The 17,209-nt window shown below is 31.8% G+C and overlaps 1 protein-coding gene across 2 annotated transcripts; it reads right to left on the bottom strand.

The window, feature by feature from the left end:
* Positions 1–496: 496 nt before the first annotated feature.
* Positions 497–14,783, bottom strand: LOC148312150 (lysosomal acid glucosylceramidase-like). Of its 2 annotated transcripts, XM_088277675.1 has the most exons (13): positions 14,552–14,783; positions 12,952–13,088; positions 11,554–11,650; positions 10,475–10,604; positions 9,396–9,552; positions 7,258–7,418; positions 6,529–6,652; positions 5,983–6,099; positions 4,549–4,693; positions 3,890–3,966; positions 2,224–2,501; positions 1,855–1,950; positions 497–962 (listed from the first exon to the last, which is right to left on the bottom strand). In XM_088277675.1, coding segments are annotated over exons 1-13 (1,581 nt in total). In that variant the 5' UTR covers positions 14,613–14,783; the 3' UTR covers positions 497–961. The 2 variants fall into 2 exon arrangements, with proteins under 2 accessions (XP_088133801.1, XP_088133800.1); XM_088277674.1 differs by lacking the exon at positions 497–962 and having other exon boundaries at positions 984–1,950.
* Between the last annotated feature and the right edge of the window lie 2,426 nt (positions 14,784–17,209).

The following is a 17,209-nucleotide window of genomic DNA, read 5'->3' as shown; positions in this document are numbered from 1 at the left end:
AAATATTTATTTATTTATTTATTCAGAAATCAAACAGAAAAAGATAAAAAATATAACATTGTTATCGTAAAATTCCTCCTATAAAAGGATGTGCATTGTATAAAAGTGAGTAGAATCATTAATAATTTTGTGAAAACATGAAGAGAAAAAAATGTGAAGAACTGTTTGCGAAGAAACTTGAGTTTGAAGAGTAACTCCCAGCGCTTAAAGGTTGGCACCCTTGTTTTAGAATGTCAAAGAGGACTCTGATTCTTAAACAGTAATTAATTGTTTGAATTCTAAAATATTGGTATGCCTGTAGTTGCTTCGGCCTTTGTTTTTATCAATAGAATACTGAAAATGTTAACAGAGTTTCATACAATATTACAACTTAATATTTTTCTATAATTACAATAATAATGGTTACCTATGATCTATTCTTCCGATATGGTTTAATACTTTTTGATGTACAGCTTAAAATATTTAATTTTAAAAAAATAAAATGATTTTTACAGCATTCAATTTATGTTTTCTTTTATTCGTAATGAGGCCTTACATCCTCTTTTATATATTTTTGCTCCAACATCAACATTAACATGTTCATTAGAATTATATTTTTTTCAGATGAGGCATTTGAAGTTATTACGTGTATGTAAAACAAAATAATAGGCAGTCATAGTGAAAGTAACGCTGTTTAGGACCGATTTCAATAAAACAATATGTCGCCTTTTCAGTTGAAAATACACATTAAAATAACTATAAAATGTCAATTCTGAACTACATACACTAGCTTCTGCACTACATACACTAGCTTCTGCACATACAATTTGTGTAAAACAAGGGATTTTGGTTTATTTCCATGGTTCAATTCAATCTTTTCTGTATAAATATGTGCATAAAATAACACTTTTTTATGTAGTATTCATTATATGATAATTTATGTTACTCCATCGACAAGACACACAAGGTGGCTTGGTGGGACTCTGCAAAAAAAATTGAATATGTTTTTAATTTTTTTTCTTAAATGTTTGCTTATAATTTTTTTAAAAATTGAATACACCGTTTTTGCATTGAAAAAAAAAGTTTTTCATCGAAATTATTATATGGTTTTGATAAGAAACGAGTTATTGAAAGGTAATGAGTTAAAAAAAAAAATTCTTTATTTGCATATATTGTAATATGTAACCAAAAAAATTTCCCGTAAACATTCTTTAAAAAAATCGCGCGTAAACAGACATCGCTCACTCCTTTCAACAACATCATATTTAAAAAATCGTCAATTTTCAGTTGTGCATGTTTTCGGAATGCCCAGAAAATGTACTATATCCCAGCAAAAGCGGCATATTTTTAACTTAATATTTACCCGCTATAGGGCAGAAAGTGTTCATTTTTGCATTATGAAGATAAGGTAGTGTTTAATTATTTTTTTAAATATACTTAATATTTTTCAAATGGAGAAAAAGCATTCAGGTTTTATCTAAAATGATCTGTTGCACAGTAAAAAGTTCAATAAGTGGCTTGATATTTATTTTTAATAGATTTCATTATATGTTTAAACTTTAAAAATGATCTCCTGAAAAATCAAGTTTTTTGATATATGACGTTGTTGAAAGGAGTGAGCGACATGTGACCTCTCCGGTGGAATAAATTCTGTGTTGGCGAATATTCCCGCAATTATCCCTAATTTAGCCTGACATCCATTTCTAATATCTTGATTTCTGTCATACATTTTTTTTCATACATTCGTCTACTGGGTGGCATTTCAACAGCATTTATTTTTATTTCATCCTTCTTTTGCCAATTTCATATTTTACTTCCATACACTTTTCTAAATCATAACTAATAATAATAAATAAATTAGTGTCTTTGAATCACCAATAGACCACAGTGTGGATTGATCTTTTAGGAACTTCAATTGTGATTTGCCCTTTGCCTTCTTCTTGAATTACAACAGTCTTTTCATAATTTTTTCTGAAAAAAAAAAACAAATATATCGTGTCAGCTACCTCAAGGTATGATTTTAAACATTATATTATATTCATTTATTGGATAATTTTCAGGAGAAATTGCTTCAAAGTCGCTATAAAGTGCTTTATAAATACAGCAATAATAACATTTGAAATGGCTAAATACTTATTCTTCACATTAATATACATAAAACATAATATGTTATACTGATAATATATATTTATATTTACACATTAATGTTGTAATGTATATGTGACACAAACATTAATTACTTACGGATTATAAAATACGACTGTAATTCCGTTATCAGGTCTCAGAAAGGCTACATGATTGATAGATCCAAACATGTTCTGCACATGTACTCTTTTAGAACCTCTCGGTATAAACTTGCTGAAGTGTCCGAGAGCGTAGAACGCAGGTTGCTTCAAGAACTCGTCATCTTCAACCATTACCACAACTGGCGAATTTGTTTTGCGCTCAATGTAAGATGGGTTGGAATTGACATCCAGAGCCATATTCCAATCAATCCAACCCTCGACCCAATGATTTAAGTTCTAAAAAACAGTCGAACACAATCTGTTACAAGAAAATATAAGAATGAAACTACAATGGATTAGCTTTTTCATATTTTATTTTTTTACCAATAACTAGGTTTCATCATTACCAATATCATCACACTGGCTAGACAAAATTTTATATTATATTATTATCAATGTAGGGGTTAAAAACATGATTTAATGAGTATATAATTTTTTCTGATGAAACAAATTCAAATTGAATGAATATAAGTCTTTTTCTAGATCCTAAGGATCTGTTTGTGCCTCCACTTGTAGTTTTTGGGATGTTGACTCCCAGCTGTCTTTCCACCTTTTTGGAGGTCTGCGTCCTTTAAGGATTCCTTGAAGGGCGATACGTGGAAGTCTCATCTGGCATTCTGTTTACATGATCATTCCAGTATCGCCTTTGTTGTCGTCCCCACCTCACGATATCCTCCGTCTTACACTTGCTCCGGATGTCGGTATTTCTTACTCGGTCTCGCAATGTGTTTCCGGTTATGGATCGGAGAGTCCTCATCTCGGAGGTTCGAAGTCGAGATTTTGTTCTTGAAGTATCTGCTCTTGCCTCAATCCCATAAGTGGCCATGGGTCGAACACATGTTTTGTATATTTTCATTTTACTTTCTATTCTCATGTGTTTGTTCCTTCACACCAAGTTTCGAATTTAAGTGTAGTACATATTATAATACATACAAAATATGGTCAGAGTTGATACCAGGTTATCATATAATTGTATTATTAAAATGAGTTTTCATAACTGAATTTATCTATCAACACTTACCATATTTCGTATGAAATTATCATTATAATGCACTACTTAAATGACTCAATTGAAATTTGTTTCACCAGAAAAAATTTATATTATATAATTTTTCTTAACCCTTGCCTTGTTTTGTATACCTAATACATAAAATTTTATCTAGCTTCCAACTAGTCTGAAGAATGAAAAACTAACAACAAACCCCATACCTGGTTCCTAATTATAAAATAAAAGCGGATAAAAACTATTTAGTTTTTTTGTAACCAACAGTATAATGTTCCTGAAACAGATTTATCACGGGTAGATAATGATTAGTCTCCATAGTGTTGTGATCTGCGCCTTTAAGTGCCATGCTGAAAATCCGGGTTTGTTCCCAGGGGCGTTAACTCTAATATTTATCAAAATATAACCCATGACTGTTATCTGAACCGCAGGCCTGATCACCTTTTGTTCATTTATTTAAAGATCAAAATAATACTCCTTATACAGTATATGATGCAGTTCTCTATGCACCATTGGGCACAAATAAGTGTTAGATGGAGTAGTTTTTTTTACATGCAAAATGCAGAAAATCCGTTATGAAACGCAAGTAAAAAGCTTAAATTCAATAAATTAATATCTATACCTCTAAAATTCCTTCCATGTATAATTCAGCTCTTTCCCATGACCCCAAAGCCGAGCGATCAGGCCACTCGAAGTAATCTTAAATACAAATTAAATTAAAAATGAATTTCATTAATTGATTTGAAAGTCACTTTGTGGTAAAATCTATCAATTTTTAATTAAAGTTTTACTTAGTGAATACCACTATTTCTTAAAACCTACGTTTGAAAATGATGGGGAATGTATCGAAACACGTGTTGCAGTAGATTTTAAGAAATAGTGGTATTTATTGAGTAAAACTTTAATTAAAAATTAAGTTAATTGTCTGTTGTAACCATTTCTTGAAATTTAAAGGTATTATTAAACCATTCGGGTTTTTATTTTATTTTTATAAACAACATTAATAGCATATGACAGTTAGCTTTGTATATAATAACTATCAATAAATAAAGCATGAAGGTATGTAGACATAAATAGGTTGGGACATCACACCACATCATCCATGATTCATGTACACTTGAGAGACAAGTAACCAAAAATTAGTTTATTAAATCAGTATTGTAAAATGTGTTTTCTGTTTGAGAAATCCAAGTGAGGGCACATTATTTGTAAATTTTAACTTTTATGTGTGATTAAAGATATTATACGAAAATATTGGATGATAATAATAATGTTTTTTACCAGTACAAGACTCAGTTTGTAGAATATATAGTCCGGGAAAGCTTCTATGTGTTTTTTCAATAACTGAAGGGCTAATAAGATAATCAAAATACCAATGGACTGAAATTCCATCGATGTATTTCATTGCTTCTTTATTTTTAGATATCTAGAACGACAATAGAAATTATAAAATAAATACACATCACAAATAACATAATTTGGTTTAGAAATCTAGAAGAAACTTTTTATAATTTGGTTGGCATCTACGTACATAAATGTGAATAGAAAAAACTTTCTACAGACTAAGTGATAGTTTATCATCTCAATGCCATTGAATATAATTTAGATTCATAGATAATTTTTAGTGAAAAAGTGGGACCAAATTATAATTAATAATTAAACCATATCCGCTCCCTAGGTGGAGCATATGGAGTCCACAAACTGTCTCCAGGCTTTTCTGTCGGCTGCCAGCTCCCTTGCATCCTCCCAAGTCAGATCCGCGTCCCGAAGTTTTGACGAGAACTGCCAGCGAATTGTCAGCAGTGGTCGTCCTGGGCGGCGCGAACCTGATGCCTTGTAAAAGAGGCAAGCTTGATTAAGGCTCTCAGAAGGCATGCGGAGTACATGGCCAAGCCAACTGAATCGCCTTTTCTTGACGACAGTTGTGACCAAGATTTGCTGCGTCCTACGCCTTATCTCTTCATTCCTCACAAAGTCAAACCACCGCACGCCTAAAATTCTCCGCAAACACATATTCTCAAAGCTTAGTGCACGGCTGCTCTGGGCCCTTGTAAGGTGCCATGTTTCACAGCCGTATAAGAGAACAGGAGCAATGCAGGCATTGTATAGGCGGCATTTACAGGCATTAACAGATATGATTTTTAATATTCCTCCGTCCACCCCTTTATTTTTACAAAAGAAAATGTAGAATTAGATTGGGGACGTATCCGTCTATCGCTCAAGACTACTTTCTTTTAAAAAAAATTATGCATTGTATTATGTACATCAGGTGAATGACGGCAATTTCTTCTTGTAGTATGGATTGATTTGTTTATCAATTATCGTATTAGTTCAACACTACAGTTTGCAAAAAAGGTCATTGATATGTTTTATGAATAGTTCAGTGAATGAATGAATTTCTTGAAGAAATACAAATTCACATAAATTGGTGATTTTGTACAGTTAATGTTTTTAATTTAAGTGTTTCTTATCCTTTACACCTATTTTTCTTTTTTTTATATAATTAGCTTCACACCACAGTGTATATTATTTTATGGAGTGGAATACACCCATGTGGGATTTTCTGATTGTGTATTAAATATGTATATATAAATCAATGCATGTACCATGAAATGACAAGAAGAGAATGTAAACAAAAAATTAATGTTAATTTGTTATTAAATTAAAAAATTCAAGTTTATAAATAAAAAATTAAGATATAAAATGTATATTTACCACATTCATCCACCAAGGGAAAAGGTATCTTGAATCATCTACTGCCAAAATTTGAACTTGAGAAAAGTTTTGGTTATTCTTTATTGTCGGTCCCAAATTTTCTGCAATCCACTTTCCCTAAAAACAATACATACAATTAATTTATTATTAGATTAAAACCAATATTTTTAGCTTTTCCACTTTTTTATTTGACCAGCGACCGGGTTTCGTCGTTACCGACATCATCAGACCAGTCTGATGATGTCGGTAACGACGAAACCCGGTCGCTGGTCAAATAAAAAAGTGGAAAAGCTAAAAATATTGGTTTTAATCTAATAATAAATTAAAAATGCAATTCCATCACGAAGTGTCAGTGGATAATATAAATCTATACATACAATTGCCTATATCTTACACTAAAAAAAAATAAACCAAAACCCCTCTCCAGAACAGTCAATCTCCTGGTTTCTGCAGGATTAAACTTCATTAAAATCATAATGAGATGTAGAAATAATGAAATAGAAAATATCCAGTATGATTAGAAATACCAAAATAATAATAACAAACCTGTTCCGTAGGTAACCAGCCCAAGGAATTGATTGGGAAAATGGGCAAAACCCCCAAACTTGGCTGGTTTCCAGTAGAAATGGCCCAAACATTTATACCGTTTTTTTTATACTCTTCAAGAAACCTGTAAAATTAATGCGCAGAAATGTAACCAATTAAAGTATTACAATTATATTTAACCTTTGAACCTCTACCTTTTTTAAAACTTTTTTTATTGTCGGTGTACACAAACCAATTTAGTACTTAACAACAGAGTCATAAACGTAATCTGATCCTGGCGGCAACGGTCTAATTGCCCGGTTGGATTTTATTGCTGCAGGTAGGAAACGTTTTAACACATTCAAATATTTACAACATTTAAAAAAAGGCGATCTCTTTTTGCTCGCTATAGCCGAGAACTTGCTCGTTATAACCGTGAATAAATGTATGGAGAAAACCAGAAACCAAAATTTCAACGAATGTTTCCTTGTTATATCCGAGATCTGTGAATGAATGTTCAGTTTTTTTGAAAATGTTTCTTATTTTATTGTGCGTACAAAGTTGATACCCTGTACATTAACCTCATTAGTTGATTTGATAATGATCTAATAGCATACAAGACACCTTTGTAATAAAACATTTCTCATAATTATTCCTGAAAATTTTTAGCAACTTAACATTATAATAGTCAATTCTAGATAATTTTCTAAAGGAAACAAAATGTTTACATTAAAAACAATAATGTACTACCTGAGATGGTAGTCAGCCATCACCTGATAATATTTCTTGAGCAGGAAGGATTTCCCATCTATTGCTCCATTAGTTTTCATCCAAGCTGGAGGCGACCAAATTGAAGCAAATATTTGTATTTCATCCGTAGCGAGTTCTTGGGCTCGCTTTATAAGCGGAATCTAAAACAATAATGCATCCATATATTCTCAATTGACTTTAAAAAAATCCCCATGTAAAAAACAATTAGACCATCCTCAACCCCCTACCAAATCCTACCATCCTCCAGTATAAACTATTATTTATCTACTAAATTAATGTCCCCCTCCATGGTGTAATAGTTAGCATGTTTGGCTACTGCGCTAGAGGTCCTGGGCTCGATTCCCAGGAGGGTGAAAATAAATATTAGTGATTTTACACTCCAGGATTTATTTAACACTACCCTGGACTGGTCTCTGAAGCGCAGGAGTGAGCACCTTGCCTTTGTGAAAGAAACAATCGAGATAACACCGCGAAAATATGATGCACTGCCCTATGCACCTTTGGATGCGGCTAAGGATTAGAAGAAGAAGAAGAATATTGTTTATGGTGTATATTGTTGTAATGCCCTTTTTCAATAACAGTTTTTGTGAAGTTGGTAACAATACATAGTCATTTTTGAGTTTAGAGATTGTTTATTTTACTGTAAATATATATTTTTCTTCATTTCTGATATTAAAACCTTTTTTGCGTTATGACCATAAGTCCCCTAGTCCTAAAAGTAGATAAGGGGGTTCTACTGCACTAAAAAAAATTAAGAAATGAAGATGAATAAATTAACGTCACTCTTTATCCTAAGTGCTGAAAATCAATGTAAATGAAACCCAGTTTTTTTACTCTTAGCCTCTCCAGTAGTAAGCTATTAATGACATTTTAAAATATTGTTTGTTCATTTATTTATTATATACATAGGCACACACATACACATAGATAAACACATACATATACATACATACATGGCTGTGTATGGACAGATAGATAAAATAATAATAAAATAATCAGATAGAAAATAGCAAGTGGACAAAACCGAGAATTACACCAGAAGTATTAATTATAGAAATTCAGAATGGAAGTGCTTTTCACACATAGCTCTTACACATGATGTTTTTTAGTAGACAGTATCAAACAAAATATTTCATCATATCAGCCCATTGAGGTCCACTGCTGGACAAAGGCCTCCCCCTTCCGCCTCCACTCCTCCCAATCCTGCGCCGTCCCCATCCACTGTCTTCCAGCAAACTTCCTGATGTCGTCCACCCATCTCATTAGTAGAGGCCTCTGGTTCCTCGGTCTCAACACCAGAACGCGTTTCGTCCATCTGTCGTCGATCATTCTGGCTATGTGACCGGCCCATTTCCACTTCAGCCAAGCAATTCGCTCTACCACGTCACAGACCTGTGTCTGGCGTTGGATCCATTCGTTCCTTTTTTGTCTCTTAATGTTATTCCAAGCATAATTCGCTCCATGCTCCTCTGTGCAACTTGCAACTTATGGGAGGATTGCTTGGTCAGAGTCATTGTTTCCGCGCCATAGGTTAGGGGGGCAAACGGGGATTCAAATAATTTCTGGGAAATATTGTTTATCATGCCAACCAAGGTAGAGTATACTTAGATCTTGGGAATGATTTGTGTCTCAATTCCGATCTTTACCTCCACGCATGGTGTCCCCTGGTAACTTGGGAATTGTTGTTGAAGATTGGGTGAAAACCCCAGTGGGATGTAATACTCTCAAGGCCAACGAAAATGGAAGACTCACCAACCCGCAAGGCAAGCGTGGTGTTTTAATGCCAATCCCCCCCCCCCCCCCAAAACAAACAAAATATTTACTAGTTTTAAAAAATCCATATCCTCAAAATGAATGGAAAAAAATAAGATATGCTGCTATATTTGTAATATTTCTCCCAATATAAAACTAGTTTCATAATTTTTAAAAAAACTATCACTCTCCTCATCATTTATCGTTCACTTTATGTAATACCACTTTGATTAAAGTTGTATTACACAAAGTGAATGATAAATGATAAGGAGGGTGTTATATTACCATACCAAAAAGTTAACAATGCTTTTAATATACAAAACATAAATAAAAAATAAAAACAATTTAATTAAATACAAACTTACTTTATAATCAAAGTCTTCAATAGAGAGTGAGAAATTAGAAAGAGTCAAGTCATCAGCTGGTTCCATATTATATGCATATGGTCGAGTGGAGTAGTCAGTTCCACCAATAGGAACTCTTCCCATATTGAATTCAATTCCAACATCACTAAAGTATGATCTGAAATAGGAAATTAGGCATTTACAATGTTTGAAACAAGAATAAAAAATCTTCAATTTCACATTGGACTTGTGTATTCTTTAACCATGTGGTATTTTCGATCGGAGAGTGTCAAAAATATGTTTTGTGACCATATCCTCTGCCACCACAACCATCACGTAGAAATAATTGTAGAATAAAATAGGAAAGTGATCAAACTCCATAAAATGAAAAAAAATTTTAAAAAAACATTATTTTACTCAAAAAAATGATTCACTATCATATTTTTTTTAAATTTAATAAACATATTTTATCGATCCATAATGGAATTTCATTCCTGTCAACAAATTGTCAATGACATCATTCATTTTATTTTATATTTTTCCTCATATATTTGATCAATGTATTGTGAGATATTGAATTAAAGTTTTTTTTGTGGATAATAATTTAGGTCGGGGTTGTCAAACTTTTTTTAATTAAAAGTTTATTTCACCTTATTTAATGGCAATTTTTATGTATGACTTATAATTAGACCTTATTTTTAACATTTTGTTTTTGTTTTAAATTAAAGCTTTACTTCAAAAATACCACTATCTTGAAATATATTGTCACACCTATTTCGATGCATTCCGCATAATTTTTAAACACCGTGTACAGTGTTTGAAAATGATGGGGAATGTATCGAATCATGTGTCACAATAGATTTTATAAATAGTAGTATTTACTAAGTAAAACTTAAATAATGGTATGACTGCTAAATCAATTAATGAAATTGTGGTTTTTATTTATTTAAACATATAATATTTTTTGTCAGTTTTCCAATAAATGAACAAAATATTGTAATGAGCTACTAGTGTTTCGATACAACATAAAATCCAACTTATTTTAGATTTTGTGTTGTATCGAAACACTAGGTTTACTTATCATTTATCACTATTGTCACCTTAAAAATTTTTCCTGCGTGGCATTACTCAACGAATAAACATTTATACCAGTTGCATCAGAGAAGGACCCGCCAAATCCTTTAACAGTTTGGTAAACTTTCTTTCTGTCAATTTGTATCTCAATGGTACCTAAAATAAATATACTGTTTAGCAATAACTCTGTAAAATACATGAAAACATACAAGATATTTTCGCAACTAATATTAAGCAACCAAAATTGCGACATTATATATGTTTTTCTATACCTCAACAAAAAATGTAACGTAATTTTCTTTCTAAAGGAAACTCCACATTGGTTGAATAAATTTCCGACAGTGATGGTTTTTCTACTTCTAGCCCTCATCTGAACTCAGTGGCTCCGGCATAAGGGACTACATCACATAAACAGTGTTATCTTGGTTGTTAATTACTTGAAAGTAAAGTGATTAGACTTGGGCTTTAGATACCAATGCAGGGTGATATGAAATTAATATTAAAGAAAAAATCACTAATATTGGTTTGTTTTGGGATTCGCATCCAAGACGCATGGTAGCCAAATGCACTCACTACTACACTATGATCTCTTTGATGTTGCAATATCGCTTAATTATGCAATATCACCCTGTATATACTGATTAAAATAGTAAGCAAACTTCCTGCATTTAGAAAGGATATTACTGCCACTGGAAATCATAGATAAACCGGATGACCAATCATTAAAATTCTTTCATAAACGTATGATAATATCTTTTAATAATTAATTTGAAGTTAACTTGGTAAATACCACTTTATTTTAAAATCCAATGTGGCGTATTTCGATGCAAGTCAGCATCAGAATTTGCCTAATTTTTATTCAGCATTAGCATATTGCAGTGTTTGATAATGATGCTAAATACATCGAAACTCGTGTAATAATAGATTTTAAGAAACAGTGGTATATACTAAGTAAAATTAAAATTATTGGCTAGTGTGAATGTATGTAGCTTTACATTATTTCAATAAGATAATAACTACTTATTCATCATGAATAATGTATATGATATGTTGTAGTGTCTCTTTTTTGTATAAAATATATTTCAATAAGAATTATAAAACTTACATATGTGTTTCCAAATATTTTTCCACAAGCGAGAAAAGAAACTTGATTTTACAAAGGGTTTAATCTCTCCTACAGATTTAAATAAACGATACTGTTCCTGAAATGAAAACCATAAAATATTAAAATTCAACACCTTTCAAGAAATCTGTTTTGATTAATAAATTATTATAAAAGTTAATTTAAATTTATTGTCATAGGTTATCAGTCAATTTAAACTGTTTATTTAATTGATACCTAAAAAAAAGTAAAAGATATATGTCCCAACAGGAGAGATTTTAGGGTGACTGGCTATGATGCTGTACTGTACCACATATTAATTTAAAATGGTGACAGAACAAGCAATAAAGGGAGAGAAGGTGAGCTTTCTCTTCCTGTATCGAAACGGTGCCCAACAGTTGTGCATGTTCCTGCATGTGGCAAACCTGACTCAGATACATATTTTTAAAAAGAATCGTTCCATATTTTTTGCAATGACCTTTAATACATCTATTTTTCTTTTTAATTACACAAACAATTAAAGTTACTGCCAAGTCATTAGTCTTTTCATACATCGGCAATAATGTTTTAAATACATTGAATGCCTTAAGCATAACGGTATTTCTGTAAATGTAAAAATAAAAATGATCAACAAAACAATGACATCACAAACTTAGATTTCCGTTTAAATTTTCTGTCATTTTTCTTTCATGGAAGGAAAGCGCTTATACAACTGTAGGATTATAAATCTGTACAGCACGAATATTATCAAAATATCTATATTACACATCACATTAAAAAGTGGCTCGATGATTTGGGGGCCACACGAGCTTAAGTATTCTCTTATGGTAGAGAAAGTCCAAAAGAAGATTCTGAGGTATCTCTACATGAGATAGTACGGCTATTATCCTTGGCTCTGCACGACCGAGTTTCTCCAGGGTATGCTTTGCTACAATAGTTTAGAGACTAGAAGGAATGTGTATTTGATTACGCATTTTTATCGATTGTTGCGCAGTGTGATCGATAATCCTGAAATTATCCGGAACATTGGTCTGTATGTTCCCGATAGTTACTTAAGACAGCGTCGACATAGATTGTTTCACATTCCTATACACAGGATGAATCTGCTGATGGTTATGCCTGTAGGAAGAGCTATTGCTATGTTGAACAATATCTCATTGGATATTGATCTGTTCCATGTGTCTGAAGGAGTTTTCCGAAGTTGGATTCTTCTACACCTTTAACAATAGTATTCTTGCTTATTTTCTATTTTTGTCAATGTATACGATTTAAATTTAAGTTTGTAATGTGTATATTATCTAAAAATAAAATAAATTGTTTTTTTTTTTTAAAAAGACACCTTTTTTAAAAATATTTTACTTATTAACAAAATATTTTTAATAGTAAATTGGTATTACTCACTTGACTTGAAGTATAGTGAAGATATGAGCCAGGAAGCAATGGTATTACTTTCGATATTTCATCACAATAAACAGCGTTACATACGCAAACAAAGGAACTAAAATTATATTTTCTTTGTAGACAAGGAGTATCTAGTCCTGCAAAAAAAGTTTTTAGATTCCAAAATGTGGATGAAAATTACAAATTCATGTTTTGAACAATAATGTAATATGTGCCATGTGCAGAAAAATCATACTATTCCTTAATCATTTATTTATTTATTTAAACTTCATGTACAGAAAAGAAATAAGTAAATTGGTGGGCTTATTGCTAAAAAGCAATATTTTCTAACCAACCAAAAACAGACTAGTGATATTGATCAAAACATTTGATACCATATACATATAGCTGTTTGCGATCAGAGGGTAGATAGTACTTGAACATTAAAAAAACATAAATCACAAATTGATGATAATGAGGGAGGCAAAGGAAAAAGGGAGTTTAGGGAAGGAGGTAGAGGGAGAAACTAAGGGTAATGTAATTATTAATGACTTTTATCTGTAAAAATAACAAAATATCAACTTTATACTTTTTTTCATCAAAGAGTAAATAAAAGAAGCTAAAAATTTCACAATATTTTGAGTGTGTCCAAATCGTTGTTCACAAATGTGGGTTTAAGAATTATTTATATTGATATGCTGCTATATTTGTATAATTTCTCCTAATATAAAACTAGTTTCATAATTTAAAAAAAAAACTATCACTCTCCTCACCATTTATCGTTCACTTTATGTAATACCACTTTGATTAAAGTTGTATTACACAAAGTGAATGATGAATGATAAGGAGGGCGTTATATTCCCATAGGTACCACAAATTAAAACTAAACATAAATTTAAAAAAAAACTAGTTTCGGAATTATTTATATTGATTTCTCAACATAGGTGAAGAATATGAAAGTCTTGGTATTTACAGAGCTTATAACCTGTCAAAGGCTGGTTGAAGTCATCACTTTATACACGTGTTACATCCACCATCCTACCCATGATTGACAACCACACTACTCAAATATATCGGTGCATATATCAATTTTATAATATTGATTTCAATATATAATCCACAGACTTTCATTTTTTTATCTATGTTGAGATTTTAATATGAATAAAGCTTAATATTGTTTATTTTCTTCTAAAATACAGTTCCCAAAGGTGATTACATATTTTTTCCAAAGGCTTCTGTCTGAATTGAAAAAAATGTATTTTTAAATAATTCATACTTAAAATATAAATTTTAGGCTTTATCTATGTTGAAAAGCAAAGTCTCATTAAAATCAACTTCACTACCGGACTTATTTCTAATGGTTTGGGCATTCTGAACCCAATTGTCGGTATATAGTGTCAGGAATTTTGTATTACTATTAAAAAAACAAATTTTAGTTTATAACCGATTGCAAATAAAATAAAATAAACTCTTACTTTGTTCATCTGTAATTCTTGCCCAGAGGTATATTTGCAAGAATTAAAACTTGCGGTTCACTATCATTCTTTTGTCAAGTCCTGATAATAATAATAATAAAATAATTTTTCTGATTTTAATAATAATAAAATAACAAAGCACTCACCATTAACGCTTACAGTGATGATTAGGAATCCTAAGCTAGTGAAAATACTTTTGAAATTCATTATTATATTAAGAGAAATTTATCCACAACCAGTTAAGTTTTTTATTATAATTTTTTTATATAAATTCTCTGTATATTTTGAGATTTGCTCAGCTGTGGATTTACACCAAGTTTTAATATGATAATTTTAGCATGAAAATGTACCTCCGAATCTCACTTATATTACAATACTGATTTTTGTTTTTAATAAACTGTGTTGAAAAATGTTTATTAACATATTACATGAAAAAAAATGTAAAGAAGCAGGTAAACTATTTGTATAAAAACAACTACTCTTGAGAATGACGACATATTAATTCATTTTGCTTTCATATTATAAATATCTTCAGTAAGTTGCTGATTTGACATTTATTGCACTATCTAGAAAAAACAGTACAAGATCTTATCACACGGATCACCATCAACTTTTTTACATACACATTCACATATTTAAATAAAAAATTATAACTTACTAATAAGTTATAATTTTGAAAATTATGAGTTTTTTCCCAGAAGAATAGACTACCTTCCATTATATTTATAATAACTCTCATTATTTTAACATGCAAAGTAATATTTATAAATAAATAAAAAAATTATAATAATAAAATATTTTCATAAAATAATAAAAATGCCGTGGGGGTGCTTATAAATAAATAAATCACCCATGAGTGGACCCTGTGGAAATAGTGTTTAGGGATTCAAATATACCATATAATTAAATTTTGTTGTGTCAATACATATACAGTAGGTCCTCTACTTACGCGATTAATTCATTGAAGTCGTAAAAAAAGTATTGTGATTTTTTTATATATGGTAGGTATATACCCTAGTTTCAAAGGATAAAGTACATATCGCTCACTCCTTTCAAAATGCAAAAACTACATTTTCTGCCCTGTAGCGGGTAAATATTAAGTTAAAAATATTCCTCTTTTGCTGGGATATAGTACATTTTCTGGGCATTCCGAAAACGTGCAAAACTCAAAATTGGCGATTTTTGATTTATGACGTTCTTGAAAGGAGTGAGCGATATGTGAAAACATAATAGATCTATATGTACTACTACTACTACTACTACCATCATGCCGTTTCACTGCAGGGGTAGGCAGAAAGGATGAAACGCCACACTCTTCTGTCCTGACATAACTTCTCGCCTCCTTTACATCCATACATCTAGTCATACATGCCCTCCGATTACGCAGACTTATGACACCACTAGATTTTAGGTTCTGATTGATCTGATCGTCGAAGTCTTTTTCGTTCATACTCGTTCTGTTTTCCCTCTCACATTCGCCACATATATTTTTTTAGTCGTTTTCTCGTTATCCATTCACTCCACGTGTCCATACCACCGTAAAGAACTCTTCCTAATCTTTTCAATTATTCTTTGTTCAGCCTTACATTTCTTTCTTATATCTTCGTTTTTAATTCTGTCATACAATGATTTTCCACACATTCGTCTGAGGGAGTGCATTTCAACAGCATTCACTCTGCTTTCATCCTTTCTTTGCCAGTTCCATGTTTCGCTTCCATACATTAGTGTCGGTACCAGCACGCCGTTGTGAACCGGTAGCTTGGCTTCCATGGACATATTTTTATTTGCATTCACTTTGTTCAATGCACCATTTATTATATACCCTGCATTCACTCTTCTCTCAATATCCTTATCCACTTTTCCATTCCTTGTGAACATGCTGCCTAAATATAAAAATTCCTGCACTTGTTCCAGGGATTCATTGTGTACGATAATCTTGCATTCTGTCATATCTTTCTCTCATTCAAACACCATGACCTTTGACTTACTTTCATTTATTGCCAGATCATTCTCCATACATACATCATACATTCTTGACACTATTAGCTGCAAATATTCCGCGCTGCTCGCTAGCAGTACGGTGTCATATAGCAAGCATTTATCAGATATATTCATCATTTTCACTCCGATTCCCATACTTTCAATCTCTTTCATACAATGATCCATATACAGATTAAACAACGATGGTGACATTACATATCCCTGCTTTACGCCTTTAGATATGGCAAACCATGATGTAATGCCCCCATTCACTTCTATACTAGCTGTGCTGCCCTCATAGAGGGAAGCAACTGCTTGTATTGGTTTGTTATCTACTCCATTTTTTTTCCAGCACGCTCCATAATTTCATCCTATCAACCTTATCATACGCTTTCTGCAGGTCCACAAAGGCACAGAACAGTTTCTGATTTTTAGCCAAAAACTTTTCTGTCAGCATTTGTAGTGTAAAAATTTGATCTGTGCAACTTTGTCCACTCATAAAAGCACCTTGCACACCCCAAATTCGTTCTTTCGTCATCATTCTAACTCTTTCAATTATAATCTTACTATAGAGTTTACTGACAGAGCTCAACAGGCTTATTGCGCTATAATTCCCACACTCTGTGCGATACCCCTTTCCCTTGAATAGAGGCATGATAACTGCCCGTCTCCAATCTAGAGGTGTGTATCCTTCCTCAAGACACAGGTACTAAAAGGACCATTTTAAATTCAGCAAATTGTGTGGACACACAACCGTTACTATGCACTTCCCTGGGACTAGCGTCCAAATTCGCTATGAGCTACTTACTTTAACAAACCTCACA

The sequence above is a fragment of the Brachycentrus maculatus genome, unplaced genomic scaffold (assembly GCF_059751285.1).
Source record: "Brachycentrus maculatus isolate JH-2025_06_01 unplaced genomic scaffold, ASM5975128v1 h1tg000049l, whole genome shotgun sequence".
In the NCBI taxonomy this organism is placed as follows: domain Eukaryota; kingdom Metazoa; phylum Arthropoda; class Insecta; order Trichoptera; family Brachycentridae; genus Brachycentrus; species Brachycentrus maculatus.
This window is presented reverse-complemented; position numbering and strand designations above follow the sequence as displayed.

Bases quoted from the DNA above. Each gene is read 5' to 3' on its own strand.
- LOC148312150 (XM_088277674.1), bottom strand. From the start codon at position 14,612: ATGAATTTCAAAAGTATTTTCACTAGCTTAGGATTCCTAATCATCACT. The intron at 9,553-10,474 runs GTGACAATAGTG...TTCCTATTTCAG, and splicing joins ACGCAGGAAAAATTTTTAAG to ATCATACTTTAGTGATGTTG. The intron at 3,967-4,548 runs GTAAAAAACATT...TTTGTATTTAAG, and splicing joins ACAAACTGAGTCTTGTACTG to ATTACTTCGAGTGGCCTGAT.